Genomic DNA, 25,024 nt, shown 5'->3' on the forward strand with positions numbered 1-25,024 from the left:
GCATCATATACCTAACTGAAATCTCCTTGCCTCGATACAGGAAGTCAGATAGTGACACAGGAAGAGGTGCAACGTCAAACAGCTCAGCGAGATCAGAGTCCCCCCTTTACTGAGCGACAAGTTACTTTTTACGATTATTTACTTTGTTAGTAAAATTTCTTGTCACAAGTAGCACCTTCAGTGCTGACGCAGAATTAAGCCGTCTAGTCAGGAAAAGAGTTTCCAGAGGATAGCTATTTTTGGGGGGTTTGTCTGAGAGTTCCTTTCAGGTCAGCTGCAGACAGCGAGAGCAAGATCCACTAAACCAAAGCAGCTGTTCCATTTCTATCCCAACCCCCAATATGAGGTAGAGGACTTGGGTTCAGGGTAATTAATGCTCACACCTGTTGAAACCCGACCCACAGCTGCACCAGTCGCCCAAGGTGAGTTATCTTCGTACCTGATCATACATTTATTTATCTTATACTCGCTTCAATTTCAGTTGTTATTTCCCCCCATGTGGAGGTCCACATGGGTTAAGATATTGCATTTGTGGCTACTTGAGCTTTTGACACCCCTTCCAACTTCTTCACTCTCGCCTCTCATTTCCTTTCAACATTGGCACCAGCCACTCTGACTTCAGACTTCAAAACCATTGTTTAAACTCAGCCGCAACTACCAGACGTGTGAGAGCAGTCAAGCGACGCCCAACAGGCCACCTAGACAGGAAGTTTTATAATAAACTACATTGACTGCAAATTATTGACACTAAGTTTCACTCTAGCTCACTTAATGCTCACTTAATGCTCACTTAATGCTCACTTAATGCTCACTTAATGCTCACTTAATGCTCACTTAATGCTCTTTTTTTTTATGAGACTGGATGTCAATGCTGGTGCTCTTGAAAGTTTAGAAGAATGATGGTTACTATAGTTACTCAAGGATCTCCAACTATAGTTACTCAAGTATCTCCAAAGAGAAGCTCTGTCCTGTACTCCTGTTACTATAGTCACGTCAGTTTGTCTCACTGTTGGTGTCTGAGGTGTAATTTGAAGATTGCAGCCAGGCTGTGGTAGGTTATGTGGTTTTTAGCTTTGTGACTGTCTCAGACTGAACCGGAAGCTGACAACCTGCCTGCAACACCTCAAGAGCTACTTTTATGGTGTTTGGTTTGGGTGATGAGTTGAGTCAACTTCCACCATGCGCATACCTGGTATGGTAAAGACAGAATGACTTTACAGGAAAGCTTGCTTTGCTCTGTCTGTCTTGTTACAATGAAAACCCTGTATAAGCCCGTTGTATACTATGCTACTGTAGCACATCAAGATCTTGGCGGTAAGGTGACCTTATGTTCTTCTGCTGATTTGATATTTGATGCCAATTAGGGTGACTGGGGAGGGAGATTTTATAATGGATGTTTTTGAAAGAATTTGTATTTTTGTCAGTTGCACGACATATACAAACGTATGTGGACACTCCTTCAAATTAGTGGATTTGGCTATTTCAGCCACACTCGTTGCTGACAGATGTATAAGATCGAGCACACCGCCGTGCAATCTCCATAGACAAACATTGGCAGTAGAAGGGCTTACTGAAGACCTCTGTGACTTCCAACGTGTAACCGCCATAGGATGCCACCTTTCCAACAAGTCAGTTCGTAAAATGTCGGCCCTGCTAGAGGTGCCACCGGTCAACTGTAAGTGCTGTTATTGTGAAGTGAAAACATCTAGGAGCAACAATGGCTCAGCCGTGAAGTGGTAGGCCACACAAGCTCACAGAACGGGGCTGCCACGTGCTGCAAAAAATAATGTTGTAATCATTTTGATTACTTAATAACATATGTTTCTTTCATCGTGTCTGTAATGCATCACTCCCTTGACTTTGGCCTCTAATTATATCCTTTTAATGGAAAAATAAAAAAACCACTTAATGCTGACTACTGAAAAGGTGTATTGCCTTGTGAATTATATGGGCCGTGCATTTGATTTAAAAAGAAAAAGAACAGCAATTATTTTGTAAAAAAAAAACATAATAGTTACGAACAGCACATTAGGCTGCAGTGTACAGTTTATTTTCAACTGACTTGGAAAAATGATAACACTAATGAGAGGGAAATTGCTTGTTTACTTGAGGATCTCACACAGATGCACCATTCATAACTGCACAAAGGGGGGGTTTCAAGACCCCCCAGTGCAAAAATGCAGTTTAGAGCATGATTTCCTTTTACACAAATGTTATTATTATGCTTCAAAGAAGCCCAACACAGATTGGCTTATAAGACACTATATTTCACTGTAACAAAAAACAATTATCATATAATTTTATTAAACTAGGTTACTCTTATGTAATCATATCAAAAGTACAGTGAAATAAAGTGCTGCTTTTTCTTGATCTCTCCTAAATCAAATACAGTACATAGCCACTCTTATTCATCTATGGCATTTAATCTACCTACTTTAATTGCCAAAGGCAGTATCCTGGTTCTCAAATCTGCACACAAGGACCTTTGATTTTCTTGTATCCCTCTGACCCCAAATGGAGTGGGAAACAATCTGGTCTTCAGCTCATTTACCTGTACACAGGCAATTTGAGCACTAGGGAAAGGTGATACCTAGTCAGTTGTACAACTGAATGCATCTTCTGCATTTAACCCAAAGGGCTTAAAGGGCTGCCTTAATCGACAACCGCGTCTTCGGCTGCCTTGCTCAGAACAACATATTTTTCATCTTGTCAGCTCGGGGATTCGATCAAACAACCTTTCAGTTTACTGGCCCAAAACTCCTACCCGCCAGGCTACCTACCGCCCCCTATGTAGGGCTTTCATTGTATCATACATCCCAGCTAATATATAGGTTTGAAAGCAAGTTGATCTCTATTTACCCAATCAAAGTCCTTTTTGAAATCAACAAAACATGCATATGTAGGTTTGCGTTCTTGTAGTCTGGCTCTAATCACAGTGGATACTGTGTAAATGTGAATTACAAGCAAACCTGACGTTTCCAAAGTCAGACTGTTTAAGATCCCAGAATATAACTTGTAGGCTGTGCTTATAAGGCTGATGCCTCTGTAATTTAGTGGGACCCGTGGATCATTTGTTGATGACTTTGGGATTGGTTTGATGAGAAATGTGTACTAAGTTGATGGGATGATTACATTTTCAAAACACATTTGGGAATAGACACATTTTTTGTCCAAATTGGGAAGCTTCGCTATTCATGTTGCCTTTTTCCTCCTGTTGCTTTTTAGCTTTCCTCAACAGCCTTCCAAACTTCCTCCACAGACAATTTTGCATCCAGGAATTGATTTGAGGTGAACCCAGCCCTATTAATTTAAGAAGTCATCATCAAACACAGATGGGATATTGCCACCTGAAAATAGGTTAGCAAAGTCATTCCCCCAGTTCTATAATACACAATTCATCTTATGCTCAACTTCCCCATTTTCCAGTATGATTTCCATAGGGATTTTCATAAATGTTTTTTTCTTTTATTTTTCCAGAACCATCTTATTGATTTCATTCCAAAACTACTGATGGATGTTACTTTGCAGTTGTTCCTGCTGCAGTGCTTGGCCCCTTCTGAATCTCCTCTTATAGAGCCTTAGCTTGTTGTCACATGTTGACAGACACGCTTTAAACTATTCTCTTAAACCTCTTCTCATTTATTAGTCTTTACATTTTTAGCAACGTCATTTCGGCAACCATCACTACTGACCGACCATACATTATGTAACTCCTGATTGTAACACGGCGAATTGAATTCACCCCGTCGCAATTGTGAATTCAACACATTGAATGGTCACTACCCCCTGCTTGCACAAGGAAAGCACCTGGTGCCTTATTTATAAACCATGTGGGCATACAAAACATACTCCCAAAAAAGTTGGCATTTATAAAAGTATACCTTGTCATGAGAATGTGCTCATCTTCCCACAAACTTTAGACCTCCATGGGTACACACATCTCTGTTAGTGATTGAAATATTCTATTGGAACCTGGCAATTGTTTTGTGCAAATGAGGGTTATGATAAAAGCTTACTCATAAAAAGTGTAAACTGGAAAACGTATTAACCGAAATGCAGCCGTTAGTATGTTTTAGTATCTAAAAACCGGGAATCTTTAGCGTATCGATTTTATTTTCAGAACCATTGCAGAAAATAATTCATCACCTTCTCTGGCCGTGGTGGGTTCATGTTTCCGAAGTAGCCGTACATCTAATTACCATGCATATCTCTCATTTAATTGGACCTAGTAGTAGTAAATAGATAGGCTATAATGTACTTCAATTTTTGCAATGCCATAGGCAGCACGGTTTATAATATACAGTCAAATTGAACAGGTGAATGAACAGTTGATATTGTCCTTTGAAGTAGGCTTACAGTGTGTATGCATGCTACTGTAAGTACTAGTGATGGGGGGGGGGGGTGCTCTCCTCGTCTTTCTGCTGCAGATACATGGTGAGCAATATGTTTGGAACATCGAATTGCAATAAAATCACAGTATTGAATCGCAATACATACAGAATCTTGAGAATCGGAATGCATATCTTATTGCAACGTGGTCTCAGAGCATTTTGTGTTATTCTGTATGTAAATCGGAGACATTCCATTTAGTATGATATGTTATGTTTCGTATGGTATGTATTCATTTGTCGAGTCCCATGTCCATTTCATATATGTTACGAATTACAATCCATACAATGTTACGAATTGGTGAAACGTATATGTTACGATTTCCAATTTGTTGTGGCTAACGTTGGCTAGGTGGCTAACGTTAGCTAACACTAGGGGTTAAAGGTTTTTATTTTTTTTATTTAACCTTTATTTAACCAGGTAGGCTTGTTGAGAACAAGTTCTCATTTACAACTGCGACCTGGCCAAGATAAAGCATAGTAGTGTGAACAGACAACAACACAGAGTTACACATGGAGTAAACAAACAAGTCAATAACACAGTAGAATTCTTTTTTTTAAAGAGTCTATATACATTGTGTGCAAAAGGCATGAGGAGGTAGGCGAATAATTAAAAATTTTCAGATTAACACTGGAGTGATAAATGATCAGATGGTCATGTGCAGGTAGAGATATTGGTGTGCAAAAGAGCAGAAAAGTAAATAATAAAAACAGTATGGGGATGAGGTAGGTACATTGGGTGGGCTATTTACCTATGGGCTATGTACAGCTGCAGCGATCGGTTAGCTGCTCAGATAGCAGATGTTTAAAGTTGGTGAGGGAGATAAGTCTCCAACTTCAGCGATTTTTGCAATTCGTTCCAGTCACAGGCAGCAGAGAACTGGAAAGAAAGGCGGCCAAATGAGGTGTTGGCTTTAGGGATGATCAGTGAGATACACCTGCTGGAGCGCGTGCTACGCGTGCTAGGGGTTAAGGTTAGGAGTTAGGTTAAAGGGTTAATATTAGGGGAAGGGTTAGCTAAAAGGGTTAAGGTTAGGTTTAAGGGTTAGGGGAACAGTTAGATAAAAAAGACTAGACATTAGATATTGTGATACAACGCATAATAAATGTAAATCCGAGACACTCAAATTAGTATAATATGTTATGTGTTGGATGGTTACTTAACCTCAAAGGGGGGTGGGGGTTTCTACCAAGCTAACATACATAATTGTTTTAAGATGGTCATATCATGGATCAATAAGCTATTTGGTTTTTCATTTTAGGACCCTTGTATGTATCCCCCAAAAACGATTTGATAAAATATTTAATTTGGCCTTTACTACTATAGCTCCGAGAAACACATTGAATAATACATTCATAAATGGACAAAAAGACAGTCCAAAAGTAAATCATAAGGAATGTGTCTGTCCTTTATCTTGGAAGGCTATAGATAAGAAGGCTCAGGAAATATTTTCGTTTTTTGAACACATATTTAACCCCTTTAACCCCGGTGGGTTTGAATCTAACGTTAGCAACAACAAATTGGAATACGTAACATATTGTACATTTTTCAGATTCATAACGTATTGTACGAATTGCAAATCGTAAAACATATACGAAATTAATGATGGACATCCACAAATTAATACATACCATTTGAAACGTAACATAGCGTTGGAGTATCTTGGATTTACTTACAGAATATTGCGAAATGCTCTGAGACCAGGTTGCGCACCTAAATTCCCAGCCCCAGTAAGTGCTGTAATACATTTTAAAAATCAGTAGCCTGCCCTCTACAATATTTCAGAATTTCACATGCAGTCCATCAAACACTGAACAAAAATATTAACAACATGTAAAGTGTTGGTCCCATGTTTCATGAGTTAAAATAAAAGAACCCACAAATCTTCCAAATGCACAAAAAGCATATTTCTCTCATCCACCTGAAAAAGCTGATTTAAAAAGCATGATCATTACACAGGGGCACCTTGTGCTGTGGACAATAAAACACCACTCTAAAATGTTGAGTTTTGTCACACAACACAATACCACAGATGTCTGTTTTGAGGGAGTGTACGATTGGCATGCTGACTGCAGGAATGTCCACCAGAGCTGTTGTCAGATAATTAAATGTTAATTTCTCTACCATAAGCCGCCTCCAACGTCCTTTTAGAGAATTTGGCAGTAGGTCCAACCGGCCTCACAACCGCAGACCACTTGTAATCACGCCAGCCCAGGACTCCCACACCCAGGACTCCCACACCACCATACTGTACTCTATATCATCGACTGCATCCTTATGTAATACATGTATCACTAGCCACTTTAACTATGCCACTTTGTTTACTTTGTCTACATACTCATCTCATATGTATATACTGTACTCGATACCATCTACTGTATGCTGCCCTGTACCATCACTCATTCATATATCCTTATGTACAATATTCTTTATCCCCTTACACTGTGTATAAGACAGTAGTTTGGGAATTGTTAGTTAGATTACTTGTTGGTTATCACTGCATTGTCGGAACTAGAAGCACAAGCATTTCGCTACACTCACATTAACATCTGCTAACCATGTGTATGTGACAAATAAAATTTGATTTGATTTGATTTGGCTTCTTCACTTGCGGGATCTTCTGAGACCAGCCACCCGGACAGCAGATGAAACTATGGGTTTGCACAGCGGAATAATTTATGCACAAACTGTCAGAAACCGTCTCAGGGAAGCTCAGCTGCGTGCTCATCATCCTCACCAGGGTCTCACTGCAGTTCAGTGTTGTAACCGACTTCAGTGGGAAAATGCTCACCGTCGATGGCCACTGACACACTGGAGAAGTGTGCCCTTCACAGATCAATCCCGGTTTCAACTGTACCGGGCAGATGGCGTTGTGTGGTGAGCAGTTTTCTGATGTCAATGTGAACTGAGTGCCCCATGGTGGTGGTGGGGTTATGCTATGGGCAGGCAGGCATAAGCTACAAAACACAATTGCATTTTATCAATGGCAATTTGAATGCACAGAGATTCCTGTGACGAGATCCTGAGGCCCATTATCATGCCATCTGCCACCATCACCTCATGCTTCAGCATGATAATGCACGGCACCATGTTGCAAGGATCTGTACATAATTCCTGGAAGCTAAAAATGCCCTAGTTCTTCCTTGGCCTACATACTCACCAGACATGTCACCCATTGAGCATGGTTGATCCTCTGGATCTTCGTGTATGACAGCGGGTTCCAGTTCCCACCAATATCCAGCAACTTCGCACAGCCATTGAAGAGGAGTGGGACAACATTCCACAGGCCACAATCAACAGCCTGATCAACTCTATGCGAAGGAGATGTCGCGCTACATTTGGCAAATGGTGGTCACACCAGATAGTGACTGGTTTTCTGATTCATGCCCCTACTGTTTTTTAAAGGTATCTGTAACCAACAGATGCATATCTGTATTCCCAGTCACGTTAAATCCATAGATTAGGGCCTAATGAATTAATTTCAGTTGACTGATTTGTTTGTATGAACTGTAACTCAGTAAAATCTTTGAAATTGTTGCATGTTGCATTAATAGTTTTATTCAGTGTATTTAGGTTGGGGAAACGGTAGATGCAAAACATTGTTGGTCCAAAACAATTTGCCATGGTTCTCTCTTTCAGAAACGGACACAGCCCTTTGCCATCATACTTCACTGTAAAAGATTCAAACAATCTGCCATCACAGTAAATGAAGCTTACATAAAACTATTTGACAGTATGGGTAGGCTACTGTACAGCCCAACTGGTCTCATGATGGCGATATTATACCTTTACATCATTTGTCTTCTTACGTCCGACTTAAATTTCCTCAACTTGCAACACGCTCGTGTCCCCCATCGACAGTTCGTACATAAAACACCCTTCATTCAGGCCTGCAAAGGCACATTTCCTCCTTTACTCAATTCAGTGGCTCGTCTGAGGGGAAAAAATGGGGAAAATACGTGTACCGTCTTAATAAAACCCAATTTTCGTATTTTCAGACTTGTTGGATGCTACACACCACGTGAATCTGTTGTTTATATTGAACAACAACTGGGCTGCAGCATAGTCTACTTTTTAAATCGTTTTGAATAGTCTTGCAGAATGCACGGTCAGGCACTCGCTGCAGCATGCCTGTTTAGTTTGAAAAAGCAAAAACCTGATTTAGTTATTAAAACATTTCGGCCCACACCTCTAAAGGAAATGTGACTTCATTCCAAATAGTTCCAAACTATGCAGCAAATAAAGTGCATTATTGGTCACCATGAAAGGTGAATGGAGGGGGTTTCCAGCCGGAGTTTTAATGCTCGTTCACATGCACACGGTTTTACCACATGTTTGATTTATAACTAGAAACATGCGTGTATATGGCGTGTGCCAAGTTGATACATTTCAATATTTCCGTGCAGACTTTTCAGAAATGGTGCACACAGAAATGTTGTGTGAAATTGACACAACTGTTATAAAGGAGGCCCCTGATGATTGGCACAATTATCATACGCTGTTCGTATGAGCCCTTGGACACACCAATCAGGTGAGGGCAAAGTCAGTGATAGGCAAGGGTGTTACTGTACTGACAATGAAGAAGGCTTCAATCACAACATGTCACGTTTCTGTGCCCTGAGGTGAGACATGCTTTTCCTTTTTGTGTTCAAGAGTAATCGGAGATGGAGAAAGGTGGACAGGCATATCTTTAGGCAGGAACAAGCAACAGCTCCATGGAAAGAAACACCCATTACAATTCAATTCTGGACAGAAACAAGCGTATCGCATGGCAAGAGGACTGCTATGTTGACCTCCAGTCTACCCCCACCTCAACTTCCACCAAGGGAGAGATGGAAGGTAAAAGCTATTGCTGTTGTTGCCATTATGAGCTGCACTTAATGTCCTTCATTGATCATTTCCTCAATCGATGAAAGAGCTGTACATGAAAGCAGGTTTGGACAAGTTGCCAACAACTGGATGCATCCGGTTTTCAGGGATACAACTAATTCAACCTAGCTTCCTTTACTACTGAAAACCGGATGTAGGAACTCTGTTCTGGAGTCTGTTTACGCATGCTACGTTAGGTTAAGTTGTATCAGACACCTGACATTAAAAAAAATGTTTTTGTTGCCTGTCAGCAACGCTAGACCAAATTCTAACTGACGATATGTACACATAACTTAAAAAGAGTTCACACCAATCAACATGAACTTAAATCCATGATTTACTCAAAGTCAAAAGTGCACATTGTACATAGAGCGTTCTAATCAGAGTTCAGAGCTCTGAATATGTTGGTCTCTGTCTCTTGTGGCCTAGATGTGGGCTGGATTCAGAAACATCAGGGGCATCTGCAGCGCTTCATTACCACTCCCCTCCTGGAGGGGGCGCTGTTCCACATGAGGAAGCTGGAACTGCTGAGCCAGGATGAGGAGGCCCAGGTACAGGCTGGGGGGCAGCTGCAGGAGCAGGTGGGCACCCTTACCTCCATCCTGGCCAGCATGGACCCCCAGGGCTCCAACGCTCTCCAGGCCTTCCTTGAGAACTCTGACTCCCAGATGTACAGGCTCATCACGATGCACGGTGAGGGGGAGGAGCCTATTGGTTGGCATCTAGTTTATAGACTAGAGTGTGTTGTGTGTAGGATTGTCAACTGCCTTCTGCAAGTTGTTCAGATCCAGATAGCTTTATCACTATCTATTGTTGGTAATTGTATTGGTATACACCCCTCTCTGAAACTACTATAAGCTATCATTGTCTGTGATTTGATTCTCCTCTCACTGCAGATCCCATGGTTCAGGAGCACAAGGAGGCTCTTCTGTTGCAGTATCCCACACCAAGTGACAGCCTCTCCCCTGGCCCCTGTAGCCCAGAATTCTCCTCCTCCAGAATCTTGCTCCTGGTCGACGGCCTATCGGACCTCCAGCAGAAGGAGCATGACCTCATGCAGGTGGAGGCCACCCGTGGGGCGCGGAGACACCACGTCAGACAGCTGGCCCTGGCCAAACTCCTGGAGCCCCTCACACGGGTCAGCCTGCCCCCCAGGGTCTCACTCACTGTGGGAGTGGCCGGCATCGGCAAGAGCACCCTTGTGGGACATTTTGTACGCCTTTGGAGCAGAGGTGAGATCTGCACAGACGTGAGTTTTGTCTTGCCCTTTGCCTTCTGGGAGCTGAACACTGGGGAGAAGCTGTCGGCCGAAAGACTGGTGAAGCTGGCCTTCCCTCACATGACGGACCCCAGCCTGGTGCTGAGTGGTACATGTCGGACATTGCTGATCTTCGACGGTCTGGACGAGTTCCGTTGTCCTCTGGACTTCTCGGAGACTGTGCCTTGCACAGACCCCAAGAAGGAGGTGTCGGTGGACGACTTGGTCACCAACATCATCCGGGGCAACCTGCTCCCCGAAGCAGCGGTGTGGGTGACCTCCAGGCCGGCGGTGGCCTCGTTGATTCCTGGGGGACTAGTGGACAGGTTGACCGAGATCCCCGGATTCAGCCCGAAGGAAATTCGGCTGTTCTTGAGCCACAACTTCCCTAAGGGAGATACTGCCAGTCAGATATGGACTCACTTGGAGTCCAACAAGATCTTCATGGTGATGTCTTACATGCCTTGCATTTGCTGGATAGTGGCGGTTACCTTTGGGTACCTGTTGGAGAGTGGCTGGCAGGAGGGCCTTCCCAGGACCTGCACTGAGCTCTACTCCCACTTCTGTGCTATGAGAGCCGAAGCAGGTGAGCCCAGAGGCAGAGAGCCTATCAAGATGGACCAGCTTAACGGGAACAACCGCAAGCTGCTGGGAAGTCTGGGCCGACTGGCCTTCTACGGACTTCTGAAGCACAAATACACCTTCAGTGAGCAGGACATGAGGGCCTATGGAGTAGACCTTCCATCCACCCAGGGTGGCCTCGGAACTGGAGTACTGATCCGCGAGGAATCCCCGAGTTGTGTGGCCTACCGCTTCACCCACCTGACTGTGCAGGAATTCTTAGCAGCCACGTACTACCACATCTGCTCCAAACGTGCCATCTTTGACCTGTTCAGCGAGAGTGCCATGTCCTGGCCCAAGATCGGCTTCCAGAACCACTTCAGGAGCGCCCTGCAGCGATCCCAGCAGGCAGAGGATGGTCACCTGGATGTGTTTGTGCGATTCCTGGCGGGGTTGCTGTGTCCAGCGGCAGTGCGGCCGCTGGCAGGCCTGCTGGCCCAGGGGAAGGACGATGGGGGCCAAAGGGTTTGGGCGGCTGGGCTGCTGCAGGACCTCCTGGGCAGCGGTGGTGCTGTGGTGTCACTACGCTCAGTGAACGTGGCCTACTGCCTGCAGGAGCTGCAGCACACAGAGGTGCTACGCAGCGTGGAGGAGGACCTGCGCTGTGGCGACCTGGGATGGAAGCTGACACGGACACACTGCACAGCGCTGGCCTACCTGCTACAGGTGTCTCCAGAGTGCAGCGAGGAGACCAATCTGTCGGCATGTCTGGACTACTCCACTGTCAAAAGCCTGCTGCCTCAGCTGCTCTTCTGCAGCCATCTCAGGTTAGTTAGAGCAGACACTATCTCAGCTCCCTGTGTAATGGTGTCGCCTCGTCATCTCAAACAAACCCTTCCACATTTTAGGTAAACTCCTCCACATCTCATGTAAGCTCCTTCTCATCTCAGACAGCCACCCTCCTCATCTCAACAATCCTTGAATGTATCCCCCTTTACTCCAAAGTGCCAACCATTTCAGATAAGGGGAATAAAATGGGGGGGGGTAAGATGTGGGGACATAAGAAAATAATTCAGGTCAGAGGCAGAACCTACCATATGTTGTGACATTTATGGCCAAACTTGAAATATAATTTCCAATTCCCTATGACAGTGTTTTGACGTTCATACTAAGGATGCTGTATCTTAACATTTTGCAGATTGGAAAATAACAATTTTAAAGATGATGTCATGGAACTGCTGGGAAGCTTACTGAGTGCAAAGGACTGCCACCTTCAGAAGATAAGGTCAGGAGCCATTCATTTCTTTGCGACAGGGATTCTATAAAATTACTAGAACCCCCTCACTATGTGTGGAGGGAAAAAAATAGCCCAAAACTGAGCAGCCTACATCCTATAAGTAGCCTCTCTTAACCAGTTTAGACCTGGGACCTCAGGTCCTTCACATATTCTGGTAATGCTTCATTTCAAGGAGATGACCATGTTTACACAACCATTAATTCATGTCGTCAGACATTTAGCATTGAGGATATTTCAGCTCTCATGCAGGTTCATTGCTATCTTTTTATTGCGATTGAAAATGTTCTTTATAGTTACATAATACTGTTCATGATATTCACTGAGGTCATACATGCAAATTGGTATGCCCAGTATTGTATTATAATGGTCTTTTTTTATGTAACTTCTCTTATATTCAGTCTGGCAGAGAACGCTATCAGCAACAAAGGGGCCAAGGCCCTGAGTCGAGCACTACTGGTTAACCGGACGCTAATTACACTTGAGTGAGTGAGACCAATGTGTCCGATTACATCCAAATGAATGGCAGATGTTTGTTTGTTCATGACAATGTCATTTAACAGTAATCTGAGAACATCTTCTAATGAGTGAGAAAAAAAACCCACCTGTTGCTTATATAATAAGTATGAAAGTGGTAACTAAAGATTGTGAAATGAAACTAAGTTCTCCTTTGGTTAAGCATAAGTTGTTTGTGGCTTAGTCTCCGTAGCAACAACATTGGATCTAAAGGCGCCAAGTTTCTAGCAGAAGCCCTCAAAATGAATCAGGTCCTGGTGTCCATCAAGTGAGTAACTACAATTTTATTTGACCTTTATTTAACTAGGCAAGTCAGTTAAGAACAAATTTTTATTTTCGATGACGGCCTAGGAACAGTGGGTTAACTGCCTTGTTCTGGGGCAAAACGACATTTTTACCTTGTCAGCTGGGGGATTCAATCTTGCAACCTTTTGGTTACCAGTCCAACACTCTAACCACGAGGCTACTTGCTGCCCCACAATGCCTAGTGAAAGTCTTTACACCCCTTGCACAGTTGGTGCCTTAAATTTAAATCTAAAAAGGATTAAATTAAAAATAAAGTCCTACAGATCTACATAAACTACTTCAGAGTTTTCAAAATGTAAGACAAATTACAGAAATTACGTACAGTTCCATTTACAACCACAAAAAGCACTAGGCTACCAAGAACACCATAGAAATAGAACAAAATAGAAGAACCGATCGGTAGGTTCTAAAGGGTCAATTAATTATTCTATGTCCAGAAATCTGTAAAATAGAATCTGAGATCATTAAGTCTTGAATATTGCTGGCCATCAATGATCCCCAACTAAATTGGCTGAGCTTGAGCAGTTTTTCCAAAACAATAGATATATGTTCTTATTCAACATGATTCACAGCTGTAATTGCTGCCAAAATGTGTTTCAAATAAGTATTAAACTGTTAGACATCTTTGTTTTTCAGAACATTTCTATATTTTTTTCTTGCACTTTGGAAAATGTGTAGTAGGTTGTGTAGATCATTAGGAAAGAAATAAAATGTAATCCCTTTTCAGATTTAAATATACGGAGGCAAAAATGTGCAACAGGTGTGAAGACTTTCATTAGACACTGAATATGATTTTCGACTCTGACATTTGCTCTCAGTAGTTATTGCCATTCGATGATTTTTTACCAATGCCAGTGAAATATGAAATGTCATTTTGGTTTGCGTTTTCATTTTCTCCCGGTTCTGCAGTTTCCAAAATAATCTCATTGAGGAGGAGGGCGCTCGGGCCCTGGCTGAGGTGCTGCTGTCCAACCGCAAACTTGTCTCGCTGAAGTGAGTCCTACAGACCATCCGTGTGTGTGTGTTTCTAAGTGACCAGTCAACTTATCGAGGTCAGCAAGTGAGCATGTGTCGTGTGTGTGTGTGTGTGTGTGTACGCTGAAACATGTCAACATTGTGCTCCCAGTGTACAGAAGAATTGTATTGGAGCAGATGGAGCCAAGAGGATTGCAGAAGCGCTAAAGACAAACCGGACACTTACAGAACTGATGTAAGAACTTGATCATTATCAGTGGTTCATACTACAAGATGTCTATCTCAACATTCGTCACCAAAATGTGTTGACAGATTCATTGCCTGACCGTCTAGGAGCAAACAGTAGACTATTGACTGCTATAGAACTGTTGTATATGTCAGAAATCGACTGATAAATACACATGACGTGCTCTCAATGGTGCAAGAATACACAAGCTAAATTTTTATTTTATTTAAATATTTTTGCTTAGTTACCTGGTTACCACTGACTTCCAGTATTGACAGTATAAGGCCCGGAATAATGCACCCTTGCGGCTTTCTGAAATGTGTTTTCTGTTTCTTTATGGGTCTGCAGTCTGAGCAGTAACCAGCTGGGGGACAAAGGCACTGCAGCCCTGGCCCAGGCCCTGACCGTCAACCACAGCCTCCACTCGCTGCAGTCAGTGTCCTGCCCTCACTACATGACATTACCTGACATGCAATGAGGCTCCTCCACTTGACATAAACATTCAAAATGTTTCCTATTCCCCTTACACTCGAATACAAATACACTCACGAGCACTCATTTGACCTCGATGACATAAGCCATCTGTTTATCTGACATGGTTAGAAACAGTGGCAGTTGTCATAGCGACATTGTTTTCTGACACATTTTCCTTATGCTGGTTATATCGTGATTACTTTACTGCAGGCCCGGCACCAAGTTAAAGTGACTAAGGGGGCATTTGAAATATATATTTTTTAATGATGATATAGGCAACAAGATAGGCTGCTTATAATAGGTGAATTACCTACAGTGCCTTGCGAAAGTATTCGGCCCCCTTGAACTTTGCGACCTTTTGCCACATTTCAGGCTTCAAACATAAAGATATAAAACTGTATTTTTTTTGTGAAGAATCAACAACAAGTGGGACACAATCATGAAGTGGAACGACATTTACTGGATATTTCAAACTTTTTTAACAAATCAAAAACTGAAAAATTGGGCGTGCAAAATTATTCAGCCCCTTTACTGTCAGTGCAGCAAACTCTCTCCAGAAGTTCAGTGAGGATCTCTGAATGATCCAATGTTGACCTAAATGACTAATGATGATAAATACAATCCACCTGTGTGTAATCAAGTATCCGTATAAATGCACCTGCACTGTGATAGTCTCAGAGGTCCGTTAAAAGCGCAGAGAGCATCATGAAGAACAAGGAACACACCAGGCAGGTCCGAGATACTGTTGTGAAGAAGTTTAAAGCCGGATTTGGATACAAAAAGATTTCCCAAGCTTTAAACATCCCAAGGAGCACTATGCAAGCGATAATATTGAAATGGAAGGAGTATCAGACAACTGCAAATCTACCAAGACCTGGCCGTCCCTCTAAACTTTCAGCTCATACAAGGAGAAGACTGATCAGAGATGCAGCCAAGAGGCCCATGATCACTTTGGATGAACTGCAGAGATCTACAGCTGAGGTGGAAGACTCTGTCCATAGGACAACAATCCTATGGATTTGTGCAATCGTATATTGCACAAATCTGGCCTTTACGGAAGAGTAAGCAAGAAGAAAGCCATTTCTTAAAGATATCCATAAAAAGTGTTGTTTAAAGTTTACCACAAGCCTCCTGGGAGACACACCAAACATGTGGAAGAAGGTGCTCTGGTCAGATGAAACCAAAATTGAACTTTTTGGCAACAATGCAAAACGTTATGTTTGGTGTAAAAGCAACACAGCTCATCACCCTGAACACACCATCCCCACTGTCAAACATGGTGGTGGCAGCATCATGGTTTGGGCCTGCTTTTCTTCAGCAGGGACAGGGAAGATGGTTAAAATTGATGGGAAGATGGATGGAGCCAAATACAGGACCATTCTGGAAGAAAACCTGATGGATTCTGCAAAAGACCTGAGACTGGGATGGAGATTTGTCTTCCAACAAGACAATGATCCAAAACATAAAGCAAAATCTACAATGGAATGGTTAAAAAATAAACATATCCAGGTGTTAGAATGGCCAAGTCAAAGTCCAGACCTGAATCCAATCGAGAATCTGTGGAAAGAACTGAAAACTGCTGTTCACAAATGCTCTCCATCCAACCTCACTGAGCTCGAGCTGTTTTGCAAGGAGGAATGGGAAAAAATGTCAGTCTCTCGATGTGCAAAACTGATAGAGACATACCCCAAGCGACTTACAGCTGTAATCGCAGCAAAAGCTGGCGCTACAAAGTATTAACTTAAGGGGTCTGAATAATTTTGCACGCCCAATTTTTCAGTTTTTGATTTGTTAAAAAAGTTTGAAATATCCAATAAATGTTGTTCCACTTCATGATTGTGTCCCACTTGTTGTTGATTCTTCACAAAAAATACAGTTTTATATCTTTATGTTTGAAGCCTGAAATGTGGCAAAAGGTCACAAAGTTCAAGGGGGCCGAATACTTTCGCAAGGCACTGTATGTGCCATGCACAGCTGTCATGACAAATAGATTGACCTATAGGCCCGATTCAAACATGGAAAATCAATAGGCTCATGAGTTCAGCAACACATTGTGATATGGCACAATACACTTCTGTGGGTCAAATTCGACCCACGTAATCAGTTAAGAAATGCCAGCCTGCCATAAAAACGTTTCCAATACGTACAGTTCCATTTACAACCACAAAAAGCACTAGGCTACCAAGAACACCATAGAAATAGAACAAAATAGAAGAACCGATCGGTAGGTTCTAAAGGGTCAATTAATTATTCTATGTCCATTTTCAGCCTGCAGAGTAACTCCATCAGTAACAAAGGGATGACTGCGTTAACCAAGGCTCTGCGGTTGAACCGTGGACTCATCTGTCTGAAGTGAGTACTGGAGCAAATGGAAATTCTGCTCACTTCAATTAAGTCATAATGAGTATAATGACTGAGGAAACATTCATCAGTTCCATTGTGTCATTATGGCTTACTTCAACTATGATTGCTCAGGTTATCATGTCTCTCCCTAAACACCAGTGTTGCTGCTGTACATCCGTCTCCCAGGTACTTTGCAGTGGGTCAATTTTCATCACTGATTAACCAGAGGATGCACTGCACACATTTAGCTAAATTTGAATCAGTCGCTGATTAAAATGGATATGTTCATTTAAACCCGAAATCCATAAAGGGGGAAACGTCGCCACTGTTTGCCCCCCCAAAGCGCCTTTATATTTTGTGGTTTTGTTGATTAAACAGAGTAGAGGAGCATTGTGGTAAAAAAAAAACAAGTTGCAGTACATCTGCTGTTCTACTGAGTGTGCAATGATGTAAAAAAAAAAAAAAATTAAAAACCTGTTCATAGTTTGAAGTAACTTTTTGTTGCTGTAATATCGCAAACGTACGTGGCAGTTTCACCAACTACAGATTTCAGCTTTTACAACCCGTCTGGTTTGGTTTGTGACTCAACCTCAGCCTGTCTGAGTGTTGTAAAAAAGAAACCTAGTTTTCCCCTTAGTGTTCCATGTTTTATACCATCGCTTTGAACAAAAGCTATGCAGAGACTGTCATAACATCTGTAGGACGACACTAGCTGTTCCAGGGCTCTGTCTTTGTAATAACTCTTGTTCCATTCCCCTCTCCCTGTTAGCCTGCGCGAGAACTCAATCGGGGTGGAGGGGGCGAAGGATATGGCCAGGGCACTGCAGGAGAACAGCTCTCTCCGGCACCTGGAGTGAGTCGCACCACCACCTGTCAGTAAAGGCCACTCTCTTCTGCCATACGGTGGCACAGAAATAGCTAGCTGTTGGGAAATGTCTCCAACCCAGGGCGTGCCGCAGTGAGGCATCTGGGTTCAGTATTGACAATAGGAGCACTGACAAGTTGGCTATTTAGAGGGGTCATTCAGAATTGATGAAGGTTTCTCTGGCTTCCTTCCTCTGTTTTTATTTTCTTTCTCACCGATGCTCTTGCATTGAATACCTGTGTGTGTGTCTTAGTCTTACAGCCAACCTGCTGCACGATGAGGGGGTGAAAGCCATAGCTGGAGCTGTGAAGGTCAACCGAGCGCTTACTACTTTACGGTAAGTCAGTCAGATCTATGCACACACACACACACACACACACACACACACACACACACACACACACACAGTGATGGGAATGCCTGCTGAGATGGAACAACCCTAATTGCCGGCTGCAGCAGCAACCCACACCAAGCCACATTTGTTGGAGAATGCGGGCAACATACACACGCTTACACACATTTCAATTCACCTAAATATCCCCTCTGTCTACCAGTCTCCAGTGGAATTTCATCAAGTGCACAGCCACTAAATCCTTGGCCCACGCCCTACTCACCAACTCTACCATGCAGCTACTAGAGTAAGCACTGAAACCCTCTACACTTCATTCTACCTATGGCTCTTTATTTCGACAAAACTGTACCATTCACAAGTCTAGAAATCAAAGAACAGTTAAATATCATTGATTGACTGTGGAGACTGATTTTGCTCTGGCTCTGTGTGTATGTGTGTGTGTGTAGTCTACAGGAAAATGCCATTGGGGATGAAGGAGTGGTAGCTCTGGCAGGAGCCCTGAAGACCAATACGTCTCTCTGTACATTGTGGTTAGTGCCCCATATCGCTATTTAATACTGAGCTAATAGCTTTGTTGCCTTTATTTCTGTCACATTGTAAATGCTACTGATGGAGGAGAATGAGTGTGTGTGTTCGCACGTGTGTTTACGGTCACGTGTGTTTACGGTCACGTGTGTGTACGGTCACGTGTGTGTACGGTCACGTGTGTGTACGGTCACGTGTGTGTACGGTCACGTGTGTGTACGGTCACGTGTGTGTACGGTCACGTGTGTGTACGGTCACGTGTGTGTACGGTCACGTGTGTGTGTACGGTCACGTGTGTGTGTACGGTCACATGTGTGTGTACGGTCACATGTGTGTACGGTCACGTGTGTGTACGGTCACGTGTGTGTGTACGGTCACGTGTGTGTGTACGGGCACGTGTGTGTGTACGGTCACGTGTGTGTGCGTGTGTGTGTACGGTCACGTGTGTGTGCGTGTGTGTGTACGGTCACGTGTGTGTGTACGGTCACGTGTGTGTGCGTGTGTGTGTACGGTCACGTGTGTGTTTACGGTCACGTGTGTTTACGGTCATGTGTGTGTACGGTCGTGTGTGTGTACGGTCACGTGTGTGTGTGTGTGTGTGTGTGTGTGTGTGTGGTCACGTGTGTGTGTATGGTCACGTGTGTGTGTATGGTCACGTGTGTGTGTATGGTGATGTGTGTGTGTGTGTGTGTACGGTCACGTGTGTGTGTGTGTGTACGGTCACGTGTGTGTGTGTACGGTCACGTGTGTGTAAGGTCACGTGTGTGTATGGTCACGTGTGTGTACGGTCACGTGTGTGTACGGTCACGTGTGTGTACGGTCACGTGTGTGTTCTCTCTACAGTCTCCAGGGTGTATCAGCAGGCAGGAGTGGAGCCATCTCAATGGCCGAGGCTCTTATGGTCAACAAAACCCTGCACACTCTGGAGTGAGTTTTATTTCCTTGAATCGCTCTCATTCCCTCTTTATTTCTGTGTCCTTGCGGCATAATACCGACAAATTGACTCTCATTCTCTTGACCCGCTGCGTTTGCTAGAAATTGTTCACTCGGTCACACCTTCCCTCCCACTTTCTCGCTCTTTGTGGTCTGTTCTTGACAGCCACTGTTGGCACATTCATCTAGATCTCTTCTTCACAGATTTTTGTCCCAACACAGTCCACTATAAGCTCATAGTAATGGTTGAAATGGAACGAATGAAATGGTATTAAAAGACATTTAAACCCTACATTTACCATTCCATGTATTCCATTCCAGCCATTACCATGTGCCTGCCCTCTGATTTCACCAGCCTCCCTATGGTCCATTTAGAGACGTAGTGTTCTTTGTATCCTTTTCTGTCAAACTCTTGTTTGTGTTCCAGCCTACGAGGGAACTCCATAGGAATGGAGGGAGCCAAGGCTTTGGCTAATGCACTGAAGACAAACAGAACACTCAAATCATTAAAGTGAGTCTTTTGATCCAGTGAGCCCTTGTAATGTATAAACATGAGCAATTGTGTTCCCACTTGCACATTTGTACAATAACATTTATCTTTCCACAAAATATTGCGTTATTAACTACGTGACAAGCCAAATTATTTTCTTTAGGACTGTAACCAAGGCATTTCTGTTTTGCGTTATTTTTCCATCAGACATTTGGCCACAAGCACAGAGGAAACCACAGGGGTTAACGACTCCACTCCTCCCCAAGGGCTGTATTGTCATTAGCAACCATAGATCTGGCACAAAACATTAGTGGCTTTAAACATGAACTAAAGTGGGCTACTGTTACCATGGCAATCTGTTTTGCAAAGTAACATGTATTGCACAATGGATACAACAGCAAATTCCTACCTCAGTGCCTTCAGGAAGTATTCATACCCCTTGAAATATTAAACATTCAAATGGATTCAAATGTATTTCGCTCTCATCCATCGACACACATTACCCCATAATGACAAAGTGAAAACATGCTTTTATACATTTTTCCTAATTTATTGAAAATCAAATACAGAAATATAATTTACATAAGTATTCAGCTATTACAGAGTCTGGGTAAGTCTCTAAGAGCTATGCACACTTGGATTGTACAATATTTACATTTAAAAAATAAAAATAATACAATTATATATATATATATATATATATATATATATATATATATATATATATATATATATGTTTCAAGCTCTGTCAAGTTGGTTGGTGATCATTGCTAGACAGCCATTTGAGTCTTGCCGACGATTTCATTCCAAACTAACTCGGCCGCTCAGGAACATTTAATATCGTCTTGGTAAGCAACTCCAGTGTATATTTGGCCTTGTGTTTTAGGTTATTGTCCTGCTGAAAGGTCAATGTGTCTCCCAATGTCTGGTAGAAAGCAGACTGAACCAGGTTTTGCTCTAGGATTTTGCATGTGCTTACCTCTATTCCGTTAAATCATCATCTTTGTCTTTGCCGATGACAAGCATACCAATAACATGATGAAGCCACCATGAAAATATGAAGAGTGGTACTCAGTGATGTGTTGGACCCCCCCCAAAATAACTGTGTATTCAGGAAATAAAGTTTTTATTTTGTATATTTAACCAAGCAAGTCAGTTAAGAATAAATTCTTATTTACAATGACGTCCTACTGGGGAACAGTGGGTTAACTGCTGTTTGCTTCCTCTCCATCAACTGAGTTAGGAAGGATGCCTGGATCTTTGTAGTGACTGGGTGACTTTGTAGTGAATACACCATCCAATGTGTAATCAATAACTTCACCATGCTCAAAGGGATATTCAATGTCTGCTTTTTTTTACCCATCTACCAATAGGTGCACTTCTTTGCGAGGCCTTGGAAAACCTCCCTGGTCTTTGTGGTTGAATCTGTGTTTGAAATTCACTGCTCGACTGAGGGACCTTACAGATAATTGTATGTGTAGGCTACAGAGATGAGGTGTTCATTAAAACATCATGTTAAACACTATTATTGCAACTTATTATGTGACTTGTGAAGCACATTTTTACTCCCAAACTTATTTAGGCTTGCCTTAATTAGCGGCAGGTACCCTAGTGGTTAGAGGGTTGGACTATTAACCGGAAGGTTGCTAGATCGAATCCCCGAGCTGACAAGGTAAAAATCTGTTGTTCTGCCCCTGAACAAGTCAGTTAACCAACTGTTTCTAGGCCGCCATTGTAAATAAGAATTTGTTCTTAACCTTTTATTTAACTAGGCAAGTCGGTTATATAAGATAAATAACCAAAGGGTTAAATACTTATTGACTCAAGACATTTCAGCTTTTCATTTGTAATACATTTCAAAGCATTTCGAACGTTAGAATTCACCTTTGACATTATGGGGTATTGTGTGTATGCCAGTGACAAAATCTCAATTGAATCCATTTTAAATTCAGGCTGTAACACAACAAAATGTGAATACTGTCTGAAGGCACTGTATTTATGTACCTGTCTTTGATTGTGCTGGTTGTAATTCCACACATTTATCGAGCTTAGGTCATCTGAACTGTTTCAGTAAGGGATATTAGTCATACTTCCTCTCTCTAATCATGTTTCATGCTGATATGCACCCTCATATGTATTTATTTGGAAAGTGAAGCTAAAACATTCCATTTGGCTCCAAGCTTGATGTTGTCATTGCTTGTTAAGAATATGGGACCAAATACTAAATGTTTGACAAATAAAAGGTGAGTTTCTGTACTGTCGCCTCATACTAAACAAATTCATCCATTAATCCAAATTGCTGGAGGATAGAGTCAAAATTAAACGTTTTATCTCGACTGTCCAGATAAATACGTAGGGGAGTGTATATAGTAATTATGCGTGGTATATTTTCGTTGTGCTTAGCTCATCCGAGCACTGAGTCAGAGAGAGAGAAACATCACATGAAAGGCTCGAGTCGAAAGCATTTGATACAGACATTCAAAGACAGACAACCACACATGTACATTCAGTTCCCTCAGTGATAGAAATTTCAGAGTGCTGCCACAATACATTACTTCCAAATCGACTTGCGGTCTTGTTTTTTGAGTGTTTTTGTCTGGTTGGGCCTTACACCTCATGTTGGATTCTACATGAGCCTTTTTTTGATGCATGTAATGTGTGTGCAGTCTGCAGGAGAACTCTCTGGGAATGGATGGAGCCATATTCATCGCCACAGCCCTGAAAGGAAACCACCAGCTAACTTATATAAAGTGAGTGTATCCTGCTGACTTTTCATACACGGTTTGGTGTGCACTGTATATTGTATATAAAAAGGTATGTGTAAGACTGTGTGTGTGTGTGTGTGTGTGTGCGTGCGTGCTTGAATGTGTACTCACTCGGGCTTTAATTTATGTTCCTCCACTCCTCCAGCTTGCAGGGGAACAGCATCGGAGAGTCGGGAGCAAAGGTAATCTCCGATGCCATCAGAACCAACTCTCCAGACTGTGTGGTGGAGATCTGACCTCAAGGGACGCCAGAGGTCAAAGGCCATCTGGCCCCAGGGGCTTTTTCAGGAGGGTTAAACATTACAGTACATTGATATATAACATGCGTTGTATAGAACCATCATTCTCGTGCCCGCTCAATACTTTGCAATGTTCTGAACACATTTCACCCTTCTGAACACATCCATTGCCCATGGAGAAGTCTTGGTCTTTGCAATGGACAAGAATTGCAGAGGCTACCCATCAGCCCGGCTCATTGGACCTAGCTTCTGACGGACAGCCACAAAGACAAACCGCAGGGATATATTTGTTGTAGGTCTTATTTTAAGATCTATTACATTGGTACGGTCGTTGGAATTGTGTATATTAATACCGACTGACATTTAAATATTATTTATGTACATTTATTTTCCTAATAAACATGTCTTAAAGCAGCTACATATACATGGCCTTTATATGAATTGAAAATGTGTGTGACATGACATATACAGTTCATAGAGGATGTATGATGTGTGCACCATACATACTGGAAGATACAGTACTGTAGTGTGCAGTGACCCAGCTGGTAAAGATCTCACGAGATACAGGAAGTCACATATAGCCTATAGTACTGTACTTGAATTGATATTGAGAGAAAGCTGATCACAACCCCCAGAAGATTGGTTCTATTATAGGCACAATGGGATATATAACATCTATATTTTATACTCCAGTAAGCTTTAGTATTTCATGAAAAGATGAAGGCCCGGATTCAATTAGATTGAGCGTTAAGCTGCATAGCAGATGTTTTGATGACTTTGGAGGTGTAACTGCTTTATGAGCTGACAAGTCGGTGAGCGGTGTCACACGTGTCACAAACCCACTCCCTTGTGATCCCTTCTACGTTTGAAGTTCAAAACAGCACTAGAAAGTGTATCTTCTATCCATGTTAGAAATAATGACTCAAATGTCAAACCATTGATGTTGGGCTGATATAAATGTCCGTGTTAATTTGGATGGGGAGGGGATTTAAGCCGATCAGTCTAATTCTGTGTTTGAAGTTGTATGGGTGCATGGGATTTGTCCATTTATAGTCAGGTGTGGATGTGTGTTTTCGTTGCATCCAATGGCAGTGTCTGTGATAAGGTAACGCAATGAGCCTCTTGTGGATTTAATAGCTCGCAGTTCCCGACCCCGACAAAACAATACTATGCGGATGTCAATCTGAATCATAAGGCCGGAATTCAATCCAATCTTGCTTTGTCAGCTATGGACCTTTTAAAAGGCAATGTTTCCACGTTCATAGAGACCAACAATGGAAATACCTGCTCTCAAAGATGGAAATGGAAGCACTGTACTGTCTTTGATAGAAGGCAGGCGGGAGGAGTCTGACCAGGTGGGACCATTCTAGCCAATGAGAGTGCAGATACGCGTGTCCACCGGGCACCACTCTGATAGAAAGTTTTTTTGCTTGTTGCCAAAATGCCACATGCATCCACTCATGTCAGTGCAGTCGTAATAACCTAACCATTATGAAACGTCAATTCAAATACAAATAATCCTCATGTATCAAAATAATAAACACTTTTGTTGACCAAATTGACCTGGTCTTCTTTTCACTGATCGGATTGAATCCAGGTTTTAATATTCAACAGGACTGTAATTTGTGCTAGTATATGCTTGAA

At 42.5% G+C, this 25,024-nt stretch overlaps 1 protein-coding gene across 4 annotated transcripts; it reads left to right on the forward strand.

The window, feature by feature from the left end:
• Positions 1-65: 65 nt before the first annotated feature.
• On the forward strand, positions 66-23,802 carry nlrc3 (NLR family, CARD domain containing 3). 4 transcript variants are annotated; one of them, XM_052488629.1, is made up of 19 exons: positions 66-422; positions 9,043-9,228; positions 9,688-9,951; positions 10,155-11,904; positions 12,276-12,362; positions 12,773-12,856; positions 13,072-13,155; positions 14,103-14,186; positions 14,320-14,403; positions 14,743-14,826; positions 17,137-17,220; positions 17,981-18,064; positions 18,330-18,413; positions 18,631-18,714; positions 18,875-18,958; positions 19,797-19,880; positions 20,314-20,397; positions 23,043-23,126; positions 23,287-23,802. In XM_052488629.1, the coding sequence occupies exons 2-19, from the start codon at positions 9,105-9,107 to the stop codon at positions 23,375-23,377; spliced, it is 3,408 nt and encodes a 1,135-aa protein (XP_052344589.1). In that variant the 5' UTR covers positions 66-422; positions 9,043-9,104; the 3' UTR covers positions 23,378-23,802. The 4 variants fall into 4 exon arrangements, 3 of the variants coding, with proteins under 3 accessions (XP_052344589.1, XP_052344598.1, XP_052344594.1); XM_052488634.1 differs by lacking the exon at positions 66-422 and adding an exon at positions 1,058-1,314; XM_052488638.1 differs by lacking the exons at positions 23,043-23,126; positions 23,287-23,802 and adding an exon at positions 20,584-21,005.
• Positions 23,803-25,024: the final 1,222 nt, after the last annotated feature.

Source organism: Oncorhynchus keta, chromosome 3, assembly GCF_023373465.1.
Source record: "Oncorhynchus keta strain PuntledgeMale-10-30-2019 chromosome 3, Oket_V2, whole genome shotgun sequence".
NCBI lineage: Eukaryota > Metazoa > Chordata > Actinopteri > Salmoniformes > Salmonidae > Oncorhynchus > Oncorhynchus keta.

Coding starts and splice junctions, on each gene's coding strand:
- nlrc3 (XM_052488629.1), top strand. CDS start 9,105: ATGGAAAGAAACACCCATTACAATTCAATTCTGGACAGAAACAAGCGT. Junction 14,187..14,319: donor CGCAAACTTGTCTCGCTGAA/GTGAGTCCTACA, acceptor TTGTGCTCCCAG/TGTACAGAAGAATTGTATTG. Junction 20,398..23,042: donor AGAACACTCAAATCATTAAA/GTGAGTCTTTTG, acceptor ATGTGTGTGCAG/TCTGCAGGAGAACTCTCTGG.